Genomic DNA, 13,023 nt, shown 5'->3' on the forward strand with positions numbered 1-13,023 from the left:
GCTGTTGATAAATACATACATTTCAGGACTTCTGGAAATAAATCAGACACGGTTTCTTCAAAAATGTAGTGTACCTTGAGTTTGCCGCATTTGCCGTTCTCCCAACCTGACCAATAACAGCTGACTACTATAGTGTGTGTGTGTGTGTGTGTGCAATATTACCCAATTTCTCCCATTATGAGACCCTTACAAGTCATTCATATATCAGTTTTACAAAATCAATAAATAGTCTATGCTTCTCAATAGCTCCAGAATTAAGAACAAATAATGATTTAAAAAAAACATATTTTTTCAAAGCATTGTGTAGCTGTGATTTGATGAGTGACTTGTCCTTATCTCCCGAGGTTCTTTATTAAGCACGATAACTGGATGATATAGAGGCGCTGTATGTTGTGTTGAGCCTGGGGTTCAGAGATATACACACAAAACAGTCATAGTGGCCTTGAATTGAACTGTCTGAGAGGGTAAGAGAGGGTGAAGAAGAAAGAAGATGACAACTTGTGTCTGTGACATCAGGACAAACACAGAGTGCATCCTTCAGTTCAGCTCCACAGATCTGATGATGTTATCACAACTCAGCACACCAGCAAACAATATCTGATAAGTCCTTGTGTGTGTGTGTGTGTGTGTGTGTGTGTGTGTGTGTGTGTGTGTGTGTGTGTGTGTGTGTGTGTGTGTGTGCGTGTATGTGTGTGTGAGTGTGTCTAAGAAATCGTATTACCAGCACTGTACTGTCAGTGTCAGTGTGAACTGTGTACTGTGTGACGTGAGAGTGGATATATTTGTTTGAGTCTGTGTCTGTGCTTGCGCTCCTTTATCAACTGAGTAAATTGTGCAGTGAGATCTGCAAGAGAGAGAGACAGAGGGAGAAAGTATGTTTGTGTAACATTCAGTAAAGGCTGAATGGTTTGAGTCAACAGTCTGAAAAGGTGTGTCTCTACCATAGTTTCCGTTTGGTCTGTGGAATGATGCAGTGAGCTGAAACTCTCAAATAAATAAACACAGACAACGAATATACACACACTTTGTCTCACACACAAGCACTTTCACAAAATGTAAAACTGTGGGGCAATGGTGGCCTAGTAAGGAAGTGTACTGGTAATCTGAAGTGGTTTCCCACCACTGAGGTGCCACTGAGCAAGGTACCATCCCCACACACTGTTCCCCTGGGCGCCTGTCATGGCTGCCCACTACTCACCAAGGGTGATGGGTTAAAAGCAGAGGACACATTTTGTTGTGTACACGTGTGGTGAGCTTGCTATGTATCACAATGACAATCACTTCACAAACTGGTCCTTGTTTTCCTGACTGTTCTGATATGAAAGATTATGTTGAGCTGTATCTTTTAGATTCAGGGTTTGTTACATACTCGTAGCTACCAAGTTATAACACAGTTATAACATATTTTTTGTGTGTACTTACTCTGTCCCACTTTGAGCACCACTTTCATGCCCTGTGTGGCACACACACCACCCCTCATGCTCTCCAGTCCCTGTCGAGTCCCGTCTGAGGTGGCTATAGAGAATAGAGAAGTGTTTGTTAAGTATCATTTCATGTACACAGTATTTAAAAAGTAGGAATCAAAAACAGAGTCAGTCTGTCTGAGGATTAACAGTTCAGAATCCCCAGGTAAACAAAGTGGTTCAGGCAGCACACACACTCAAACATGCATATGTAGATAAAGCCCAAACACTGATGTTAACACACACCTATTTCTCAGCTTAAGTGTGCAGAGATCAACCAATCACTCTGACCACAGTCTGGCAGAGCCGGCAAAGCTCCGAAATGCTAGTGTGCATGAAAGCCCATTAATAAGTCCTAATTTAGCGCCCTACTGGAGGCAATTTAACACCCAAACACACTTGCCACATCCCAGTCCTCACCAACCCCCTCCACACACACACACACAGAGAAACATACACCAGTAGATCCATCCTCACCTCACCCTGAGTGGAGTGCTGATAGGTAAAGGATTACAAGTGAAAGTCATCCTCTTAAATATTTCTCAAGTGTGTGTATGTGTGTGTGTGTGTGTGTGATTGTTTACACAATTTGTAGAATTAGTAAAATTTGACCAAAATGAGCAGAAGGAAAGTAAAAAGCAAGAAAGCAAGGGAGCTAACAAAAACGACACATGATGACTGAAAGGTTAAAAAAGAATGAAAGACCGGTGAGATCTGTGGGACACATCTTCAAACTGGCGCTATGCGCAGCAGAATGTTCCGAGCATGCAGCTTGTACTCAGGATTTATATACGTAAATGAATAAAACAGGGGTACGTGTGTATGTTTTTGCCTCTCCAGTACAAAAACACCCAGTGTGAATAGAAACTTAATATTTGTAGCTCATTTTGTATTCAGTCATTGTATTTTTCGCCACTGTGCATGGGCACATGTGTATGATATCTGTATACTGTGTTTAAGGTATAATTTTGTTTGTGTGTGTGTTATCAGGTTTGGAACACATGATGTACATATTGTACATAAGGCTTGTCTTTAATGCAATCATCTAAAAAACAAACTCTCCAAAATGAATAAACACAGATCTTCCCTTTCCCCTCTCTCCTCCTATATTTATTCACTTTGCCTTTTATTTCTCATCCTTGTCCTGATCCAGCTCTTGTTATCTCTGCACCAAATAGTCCACAGAGGGACAGAATCCCACTGATCTTTAACCTGTCAATCACTCGCTGGAGAGGAAGTCTTCGGGAGAGCACGGCAGAGTGCAGCCTTCTGATTGGCTGAGGCAATGTGCGCTGCCGGGTATGGTGCATTTGTAAAACTTGGTATGAATCTACCGTGAAGAATATTAAGATGATGGTTTATATAGCCCTGCAGCATTTTGAGATCTCTCTCACACACACACACACACACACATACTGTAATAATCTTTACAGTGTGCTGAGAACAGGGGAATCACCCTAACGCTGCCTTCGTCTCCTCAGAACTCTGGACTCAGCACTGCGGGCTCCGTGAACTCTAGGTCCAGCAGAGAACACAACCTGACCAAAACCCCAGAGAGAAACCGAGAGGAAAGAGAGGGACCCCCAAATCGCTTCAAGATGCTCGCATTCTCACAGGGGTCATTTTGTAGGTTCTGCTGGTCGAGACCAGCCAAGAAACAGACAGGACTCCTCTCACCTGGAAAATCTACTAGAACTACAATCATGCTATGAAATATGAATATGATATGAAATATCATACAGCTGAAAGGGGATCAGCGGTTTTAGAAACCTGGTCTTCTTTGGTCCAACTTTCAGACCATAGTTAATGCCTCATTTTGGTATTTTCCTATTAACAAAAAAAAGACCAATTTCCAAATCATGCTGAAATATATGAGATTATGAAATGTGTATTTTAACTTGGAGAGCATCAGGCAGCAGCCACCTTGACAAAGAGTGTGGGAAACAGGCCATTGGCAAAGAGACAAAAGCTTAAAATCCTCCCAAAGGAAGAATTTGACTACATTATTTTGAAGAAATCAGGCTAATAATAGAATCGCCACTGCGCTAAACAGGGTACAGTGAAGTGAAAGGTAAAATATCGACAGATGATGAAAATGGCTGCAAGATAAAGAGAGATTTGAGAGTGGTGGGGTTGCAACGGACCCCCGTAGGCACAGATCCAGCCTGATTGTCTCTGACACGGCGGTGCTGACATGATGGAGACAAGAGACAATCGGAAGTGAAGGAAAGAGCAAATGCGAGAGAGAAGGAGGTAGACAGACACAAAAGTGATAGAAAAGGTGGGGAGGGGATGACGAAGAAAAAGCCTTGTGCCCACGGTCACTGGAAAATGACTATAAAATACAGTGTCATGTCAAGGGCGGGAGAGGAGACAAAAAGAGCAATGCAGCAAAAGAGACGGAGGGATGCGAGGGCTAAAGACATGCCTAGAGAGACAACTGGGCCAGGAGACACGATTCGGGACACGACATGGAGGGAGGGTGAGAGGGGGCGATGAGCAATTGAGACAATGATAAGCAGTGGAGGGACAGGACATCACAGAAAAGGAGCCTGTGGTCCTGCCAAAAAAAAGGGAATGAGGGTAAGAGAGCGGCTGAGAGAAAAGGCAGAGATCTTTACCAGTGCAGACCTATGCTTCATGTATGAGTGTGTGTGTGTTTTAGAAATGTGAGAACACTATTAGTGATTACTAGTGGCAGAAATTATTAAATTGGGAAAAATGTTAGTTAAATAATAAAGGGTGCATACAAGAGCTACAACAGGTAATATTGTCTGTGTGTGTGTGTGTGTGTGTGTGTGTGTGTGTCATATGGAACACTCATTTATAGCTTATGACACCTTCTGAAATAAAACGCTTTATAAATTGCTAACTGCAGCCTGCAGACGTTGATATTCACTGAAATGCACAGAACAGGGGCTGAGGGACCAGTGAACGTTCACCACAGCCTCGGCAAATGTAAGAAAAAAGCAGCGAGATGTGACTCAGGCCAACTATTTATATCTTGGCAGGAGCTCCATATTTCCTGTAACCAAATAGCTCTCGCTAAATCATGCAGAGAGCTTTCATAAACTCGCTATAACTCATTAATGTATCCTTCAAAAGCCATTACCAAGACAAGAGTCTGGAAAGCAAGTCAACTAATGTAACAGTGTAATTATTGTTATTATTGCAAACGTTGACGGCGCACAAATCTCCCAACTCAAATGCCTCGCCTATAGGGAAAAAAACAACAGAAAAGTTCGAAAGTAGAGTCTGAAAACAGACCTGGCGCTCTTGAAACGGTATTTTTAGAAAGACCGGAGTAGTTGTGATCTAGGCCTGATTGTCTGCATTGTGCTTTTTACAATGTTTGACAAGAAAATGACTTGAATGTTTTCAGTGCGCATTATTTCACAGACAAAGCAAAGTGGAGAAGAGAACAGGCAGATTCTCGGGATACAATCACGTACTCTGTCTTTCTGGGCACTCAAAGTATCAGCAAAAAATGAAATGCATTCAAACATTTTAACATTAATCAGTCCTGAAGTGGCGGGCTCAGAGCGACATGTGGCAACGTTTCTACTAGGTGGGGAAAATGTGTCCCTCAGCAGGATATGTCTGTTGCAAATGAATGATAATTTGCCAAGTGAACTACGTATTCATCTGTATGGCTTCCACTCTCACTTTACATTTGGCAGGTGATCGAGAAACGGGAGTGTTGCCAGACGATACTGTAAGCGGTTTTGGACAAGAGGCTGTGTTATTGACTGTTCAGACTGAAATGAACTTTAACACATTGCTAGACCCTAACTTACCTTAAACCTTGAATCTTCAAATGTCCCTTCCTACTACAGGTTGTTCCAACACCACTGACTTATCACAGCGTTCAAGTAGTAAAAATGGCTTGAGATATATATATATATATATATATATATATATATATATTTTTTTTTTTTTTTTTTTTATAACCCAATCCAATCCATACGTCTGGGCAAGAGACAAAAAAAATGGTCACAACCTTTGTAAACTAAGCTTGACATGTGGTTTGTAGCTTATTTGATTGACATTTATCCATAAATGAGCATTATTTACATGTACAGACAGGTACTAACTACACTCTCTGCACTGAATGTAGTTTAGGGGTTGGGTGTTTGGATCTGGGTGGGTGTCTGGTGCCTCTGTGGTTTGGCAGCCATGGCCGACTGTCCTGGAGAGAACAGCAATGAAGAAGAGGATAGGGAGGGGGCTAGTGTGAGAAGCACCAGTTCTGAAGGTTACGAAGGTGGGATAAATTATTCAGGAAGGAGGAGCTGAGGTATGAACTCCATTAACTGACTGCAGAGGGTGTTTGTGTGGATATGTGAGACAGGCAGTCAAAATAGCAAATCATATGGTGTTCTAAAGTTAGCCAATGCCATGGAAACACACAAAATTGCTTCCTCGCTGTGTAAATGTTTCACAGCTCTCAGAAATTAGCCTGCCCCACCCTACCATCCAGACCAAACAGTTTACTTTAGGTCAATAAGACAGAAACCCAGCTGGACCGGGTCAAAATCTCCACAGCACGGCCTCAACTTCACACCACCGGACCAGATTGGGAAGTCCTTGCTAATGGGGGTGATTAGGTGTAAGGAGCGAGCTGAGTGCTGATGGCAGCTTCTGCTACAGTATGAGGCATTTAGGGGAGTCACCAAATCAGAATTCATTAGGAGTGAAACACATTTTTTTGGGCGGTGGGGGGGGACAGAAAGGGCAAAGACCAGCTGTGCGAAAGCCGCACTGCACAGGTTGAGGTGAAGTAAATCTGACAGAAAAACTGTACAGCTCTGCACTATGCACAGAACGCTACAGATATAAGATAGAAAAATATATAATGTGTTCTATGCAACTACATGACCAATCTACTATCCCCTAACCCAACCAGCTACATAACCAAACACGCCCTCACGCAGAACACACAACCTCTCGAAGGAACCAACAGGGCACAAATGATTTCACTCTTTCTGTCAGTGTGGTGCTCGGTCGAATCTCAGTGCTCAGTGACATTTTCCTTCGCATCAACTTATTCGTCTCAATGTTGGGTTAACATCGCTAGCCGCCACTCCCACTCTGTCTTCCTGTCGGAACCTGCTTCTGTGCACTAATCCAGCTCAGATGCGACAACACACACACACATACAGTATATGCTTGTGCTTTTAACCATGCATAGTGGTGTGTGCTTGTTTTTGTGTCAGTATAAAGCAATGGTGGACAGTATTTACATTTTATATGTAGGGACTTTTTAATTGAACTCTTTCTACATTTCTATGTCAGATATCTTACATTTTACTCCACTACTTTTTTCCAAAGGCAGTCGATCCTTTTTTAAGTTGATCTGAGGTGCGTACTATAAGTGCACCAGTGGAATTACAGCATGCCTATAGCGGGGCTATTGACCTGCTATACTACTGGTTGCATGAACTTGCTTATGTGGGCATTTCAAATAGAGAACTCACTGGAGTCCAGCTTGCCAGAACATCCATGGCCTTATTCTAGAGATTTTTTCAAAGTTGTAGAAAAGAAGGACTTTTTTTTTTCCAGGGTGACCGTCCCTGACACTGCTGATTGTAAGTTGTTCTGGATAAGAGTGTCTGATAAATGTAAATATATCGGTTTAATAATGATCAGTTTCAGAGTAATTAATGGTATTCCATTAAAAAATTTATGTCAGATGTGACTAATTCCTTTCACTTAAAATGAATTGATTTAACGAGAAAAATTAAAACTACACAGTAGAGCCACAATATACCACTGTACTTTTGTATGTTTACTCAATCCAAAATTTAAATGGAGTAACATTTGGGTAACTCTAAATGTCTCAAGTACATGGTTTGTGTACCTCGTCCACCAATGGTGTAAAGTCAAATTTCCCTTCTAGTTTTTTTGTTGTTAGAAACATCCATTTCACAAACTGATCTGGCCTGACATACAAAGAGGGGAAGCACAGAGAGTACAGCCACCTGTAGAGCCCTCTCACGCCAGGCTTCGCCTCAATAACCCCGTGGAGAGCGGAGGCTGATGGGATAGCCCTGGAGGCCATTTTTTGGCCTGTGAGGCCCGTGAAGCTGTGCTACGCTGAATGAGGAGGCAGCAGAGAGGAACGCCGCTTTTGTAACGGCGGCTAACGGTCGGCGTGGAGACTCTGATTTGGGCCAGTGAGAAAGGACATCCTTTACAAACTGGGTCAAACTCATGTCTGCGAGTGTGTGTGTGTGTATAGGTGTGAAGAGCTATTTTTATGTGTTGGTGAGAGTGTGCTTGTGGGTGATGGAATGGTCGGGTAAATGGAGCTGAATAACTAATGCTCTGGGGACAAACACAGCATACTCTGTTAAAAGTGTGTGTGTGTGTGTGTGTGTGTGTGTGTAAGAGAGAGAGAGAGAGATGGGGAAAAGAGCCTATGTGTCTACGTGTGTAAATGTGTGAATGCCAGCATTTGTCACCAGCGTGTGCCAGTCATGCGTAGGGTGTGCCAGGCAACGTTTCAAACATGTTAAAGTGTGTGACTGAGTGTGTGAATGTGTGTGTGTGTGCCCGCGTCACTTCTAAAAGAGAACACATTATGCGTGGGTGTGTCTGCGGGCCTAAAGGTATGAAGCAATATGTGTTCATGTATTTGGCATGTGTGAGTGTGTGTATGTGTGTGTTAATGACTCAATATGGCTGTGGCTGCTAGTGTGTGACGTGCACCACTCAACAATTTCAACATGTCTGCGGGTGTGAATGAACATGTGTGACTTCCATTATGTTCAGGTGTATCTGATGCCAATGCCAAAACTAAAGAGTGGGGCATTGTGTGCATTTTTACTTTAGATGTGTGTGTGGCCTGTGTTTATTATATCAGTTTCGAACAGAATCTTCCAAAAATGGGTCAGATTTTGCCCTCTGTTGCTCTCTGCTTGTGTGTGCTGGTGTGTGTCTGTGTGTGTGAGATCTCTCACTCTCTCTTTTTTTTTTAAAAAACTGCTCCCCGCTGTTCTCTCTCCTGTCCCAGATGAGCTCTTAGAAAAACTCTGCCGATCCAGCGGTCCGGGAGTTCAGAAACGAAGGCTAAACATCTCCTCTCATCCCCAGGGTGACATGCACGCAACATTGCATTCCATTCCACACACAAGACACAGTGTGCACCAAAGTCACAGCCCTTGCAGCCACTCACAAGAGAGAATGTGTGTTCACTCAGACTTGGCAGAGTGTTGGCTGAACACTGGAATACTGTGTGTGTGTGTGTGTGTGTGTGTGTGTGTATATATCTGCATATGCATCTAGTCTATTTTGTGATGCGTAGGTATGAAGATTACACACCAGGATGTGTGTGTTGTCTGAGTGTCTATGTGGGAACAAGATGGATCATAGAATCTGTGTATGAATGTGTGTGTGTGTGTGTGTGTGTAAAGAGTCTATGTGCAGCCCCCCAGGCTTGGCAGTTCTTGCCAGGCGGGTAGGGAGGTACAGCGCCCCTGCCCTGCTGCTTCTTTGGGCACAGGTTGCCGTGGGGGCTGGGGGCAGACTGGTGGAGGTGAGGGCAAAGCGCCAAATGGAGGGGCGGAGGGGAGTGGGCGGAGTTACACGGGAAGTAATGAGGGTAGAGTGGTACTCTTCCATCATAACTCTGTCTTCCTCTTTCTTCCCTGCATCTGTCTTTCACCCTCTCTCCACCTCTCTCCTTCAGTCACCCCCCCTCCTCTGTCCATCTGCCTTTCTCTCTGCTCCCCGTTTTCTGCTCAGTGGTTCAGAAGAATACAGCCATTAGCTCAAGCTTCGTCCCACTGCTGCTATATTTCATTCTTTCTTCTTTCAGATGACCATTACACATGCTCTCTCTCTCTCTCTCTCTCTCTCTCTCTCTCATGCACACACCCACACTGAGTTAGACATATTGTGGGGAGCTGGGGTAAGAAAAATTAAACATGTATAATAAATCTTATACAGACAACCTTTGTGTAAGATGCATATGTACCTAGGCGTACTTCAACAATTTGCTGAACATACTTCATCAGCAATTGGCTTTTCTTTTGATAATTCTTTTTTTTTCGAATGATGACCAGAAAAAACGTCCACAGAAAATCTAACTTGGGATATTTGAGGAAATAAATAATTGACTTAAAACTATGCTCCAGTGCAGATTCTGCGTTTTATTAAACACACCAAGGGGAAAAGGATTGTCCTGTCCTGTAGGAAATCTTGAGTTCCTATGACTGTAATGCTTTAAAACCATCTCTGCTGTTCACCTGTAAAACATCCAAACCCACTCAGACCCACTCAGACAGGACACTCCGCCTCCGAGAGACAGAGAAGCATCTGGGTCTGTGCAAGATAATGTTGTAATACCAACACATGGCCAAGCCAGAATATGCAGTATGGAGCAAGAGAAGTAGTACGGAGACTCAAGATGAAGGGCAGGAGTCTGAGGGGAGAGAGGGAGAAATGGGTCACTGGCCTGATGGGAGGAACCAAGACGGCGATCTGTGACAGAGAGGGCGAGATGGAGAGACGGATAGAGAGTGAAGATGGAGAAGGAGGAGCTGCTAAATTAAGAAAAGTGGATGTGGTGAGGGAGAGGAGGAAAGGAAGGAGAGGGAGGAGATGAAGGGAAGAAGGCTGAAGCTGTAGGAGGGATGGGAACCTATTGAAGGGCTTTTCACTTTAAAAGCTGTTTACTTCGGGGAGAATCGATGGCAAATGTCACAGAGGCTGAACACACATACACAGTAACTTTAAAAACAACACATGTAGTCACACTCAAATTGTGCAAGATGTGTGTGTGTGTGTATGTGTGTGTGTGAGAGAGAGCAGACACAGCCTGTTCTGCACTGAGTACTGCAGTTAAACACTGTAATTACACACAACTGTCACTTTAATTAAGGGCTTTAATGAAGGAAACGGGAACACTGCAAGAACAGAAATGTCAGCTGAAAATCAGCAGTTGGCAAGTGTGTGTGTGTGTGTGTGTGTGTGTGTGTGTGTGTGTATGTGTGTGTGTGAATCTGTGCCTTTCTGACTCCTCTGTCTTAGTTTGTCTCTCTTAACAGCTTTGCCTCCACTCTCAAGACATTTTAAGCTGAAAATCTAAACACACACACACACACACACACACACACATGCACAGCCACCCTTGGGGACGTATAAACACTTGGGTTGGTGGCCAGGCTTCATCACGCCCTCTTGAGCTGCAGTCAAAACTCCCAAGTCTGTGCTGGATTAGAGCAGACATAAACATGAAAGGGTCCAGAAGCAAACAGCAGCGCCGCTACGCCTGCTGACGTAGCCCTGACCTCCACCCGGCACGGTGCACGGTGCACGGTGCACACACTCTCAGCCAATTAACCCCTTAACGCCCCTGCACAGCATTAATAACATGCAGTTTGTGAAGAACGATAAGCAGCACCAGCTTGTCGCAGCCTCTCCATGCTTACTGGAGGCCTGGGCACCATTCATCCAAAACCATGTTGTTGTGGCCCATCACACGTTAATGGAGATTACATTTGCGGCAGCCCTTGCAGGCAGAACCTTGCATAGGTTCAGGGGGACACTGAATGTCCCTGCAATTCATTTGACGTCTGCAGGTTGCTTCCTTCCCATCCGTCTGCAAGTTCTATAGCCCACCAGCCACATTTTTTGTGACCCACCGCGGAAAAACAAAATGATATGGCGGTGCTCTGTTGCCAGGGGGAACGAGTTAACTTTCCTCCATCCTTTCATGTGATTCTTTAATGCTACCAACAAACAAAGTGAATGCGAGAGAGGAGGATGTGAGCGAGAGCGAGAGCTGGAGTAGGAGGGAAGGAGAGGGAGAGAGAGAACATGGAAAGGCAACCAGCTGAAATAATCCATCTTGACATCTGCGCTCGCTGCCTGTGCGCTGTTCTCCAGAGAGAGAGAGAGAGAGAGGGGGAGAGAGCCAGAGAGAATGAATACAAGTAAGGGGAAAGGGGGGGGCGGAATCTGATGAGCATAAAAAAAGACAAGAGATGACGTTGCCATGCGGATGTGTGTATGTCTGTGTAAGCGTGTGTGACCGAGTGTGTTTGTTTTATGTCAGGGTGTGATTAAGGCTCGTTTGTAAATGCTTGTGTGCTTCCTGTGGGCTTGATTTGCTGATGTGACATACTTTCTCCTGTCAGCTTTACCACAAAGGACATTTATACTGTAGCAGAAATAGAGAGTTCAGCTTTGGGATGCATATGAGAAGAGTGCGGCATGTGTTTCTGGTTGTGTGTGCGTTCTGCATTTTCTGTCTTGGTGACAAACCAAATGTCCTCTCACACAGTAAGACGTCAAATATCAGGGAAAGCGACAAACTGAAAGAGATGGCATTGCCTAGAGTCGTTCCACACAGGTAGTTTCGCATTCTAGCATTTTATATTCCCTAAGCTCCCACAAGGACTTAAAAACTTCAGTGTGTGAAGTCTTGCATGAGAATCTGATCAAATCCAATACTCATCTTGCGTAGAACTGTCCTATATATTTGGTGTAGGTGCTTTAAATCATCATGTTATATTATATGATATTAGGCCAATTTCGTGTCTGCAGCATTCACTTGTTCACTAAAGAGCCTAAAATTCTGTTTCAAACTGTCACGAACTGGCATTGCGGGGTGGTTACCAGAGATTACTGTGCACTGGGCTCCCCTAATTCCTGAGTGTTTGCGCCTGCTGCTGTCTGTATAATTCTGCCGTTTGTATCATGTCATTGTCAGGTCATTGCATGTGTTGTATGTCCTGTCCAGTCTTACTATGCGTGCTTTGCATCCTTGTCTGTAATAAATCCCCTTTTCTGTGTCGAAGTCATGCGAATGCATCCTCCATTATCACACTGGCACCTGCAATCGTGACTCTAACTGTAATGAAAACAGCCCTCCACACTAGGATTTCTAATAAACACCCTGAAGCCTTAAAATTACGCGACCTACTCACCTGAGTCTACATGGCATCTGGCATCCTTTCAACTCATTTGCTGTTTTCTGCTCGAGCAGTGAGACTGTCATAAAAATAAAAAGTTTTTCATCTGGGTTTGCCATAACTGCAAAGTTATGCAGTTAGGTAGTTCTGAAGTACTCAGCACTATGCCATTTTTGGTGCTCGTAAGAAGAGAGCATGATGATCGAGGGCATTTATTACACTTTACATCTTTCATCTACACAGTCTACACATCATTCAGAACTTTTTTAGAGCATAGAGCACAAAAAAAACTTTATTGTGATCGCAGAGTAAAAGCACTTAATGTCTCAGTAAGGAAGCACCAGTTGCATCACAGATGTGTAAAGGAGTCAGGATAAAGGCCTTAAATGTGTAAAACTTCGGATTCACACACACACACACAAAACGTGTGAGGAGAAAGCTGCTTTGAGGCTGGCAGAAGTGTTAACAGGGGTAAGGAAATGACATTGTAGCCCAGGGAAGAGCTGCGGTCCCAGAGAACACGGAAAACTGTTATTTCCGTTTCATCGTTTAAACGTGCGACTCACACGGGGCACCGAGCATCACTTTTTCAAAGTAAACACATTTCCCGGGAGACGCCAGAGAGAGAGATGAGGCTCTCA

The 13,023-nt window shown here is 43.9% G+C and overlaps 1 protein-coding gene across 1 annotated transcript in view; it reads right to left on the reverse strand.

The window, feature by feature from the left end:
- The window catches only part of efnb3b (ephrin-B3b), a 49,793-nt gene that overhangs the window by 5,500 nt on the left and 31,270 nt on the right, over positions 1-13,023 (reverse strand). The window contains exon 3 of the mRNA XM_028956137.1: positions 1,423-1,515. Coding sequence (XP_028811970.1) covers positions 1,423-1,515 — 93 coding nt within the window. The remainder of the gene's footprint in view (positions 1-1,422; positions 1,516-13,023) is intronic.

Source organism: Denticeps clupeoides, chromosome 1 (genome assembly GCF_900700375.1).
Source record: "Denticeps clupeoides chromosome 1, fDenClu1.1, whole genome shotgun sequence".
NCBI classification, from domain to species: Eukaryota; Metazoa; Chordata; class Actinopteri; order Clupeiformes; family Denticipitidae; genus Denticeps; species Denticeps clupeoides.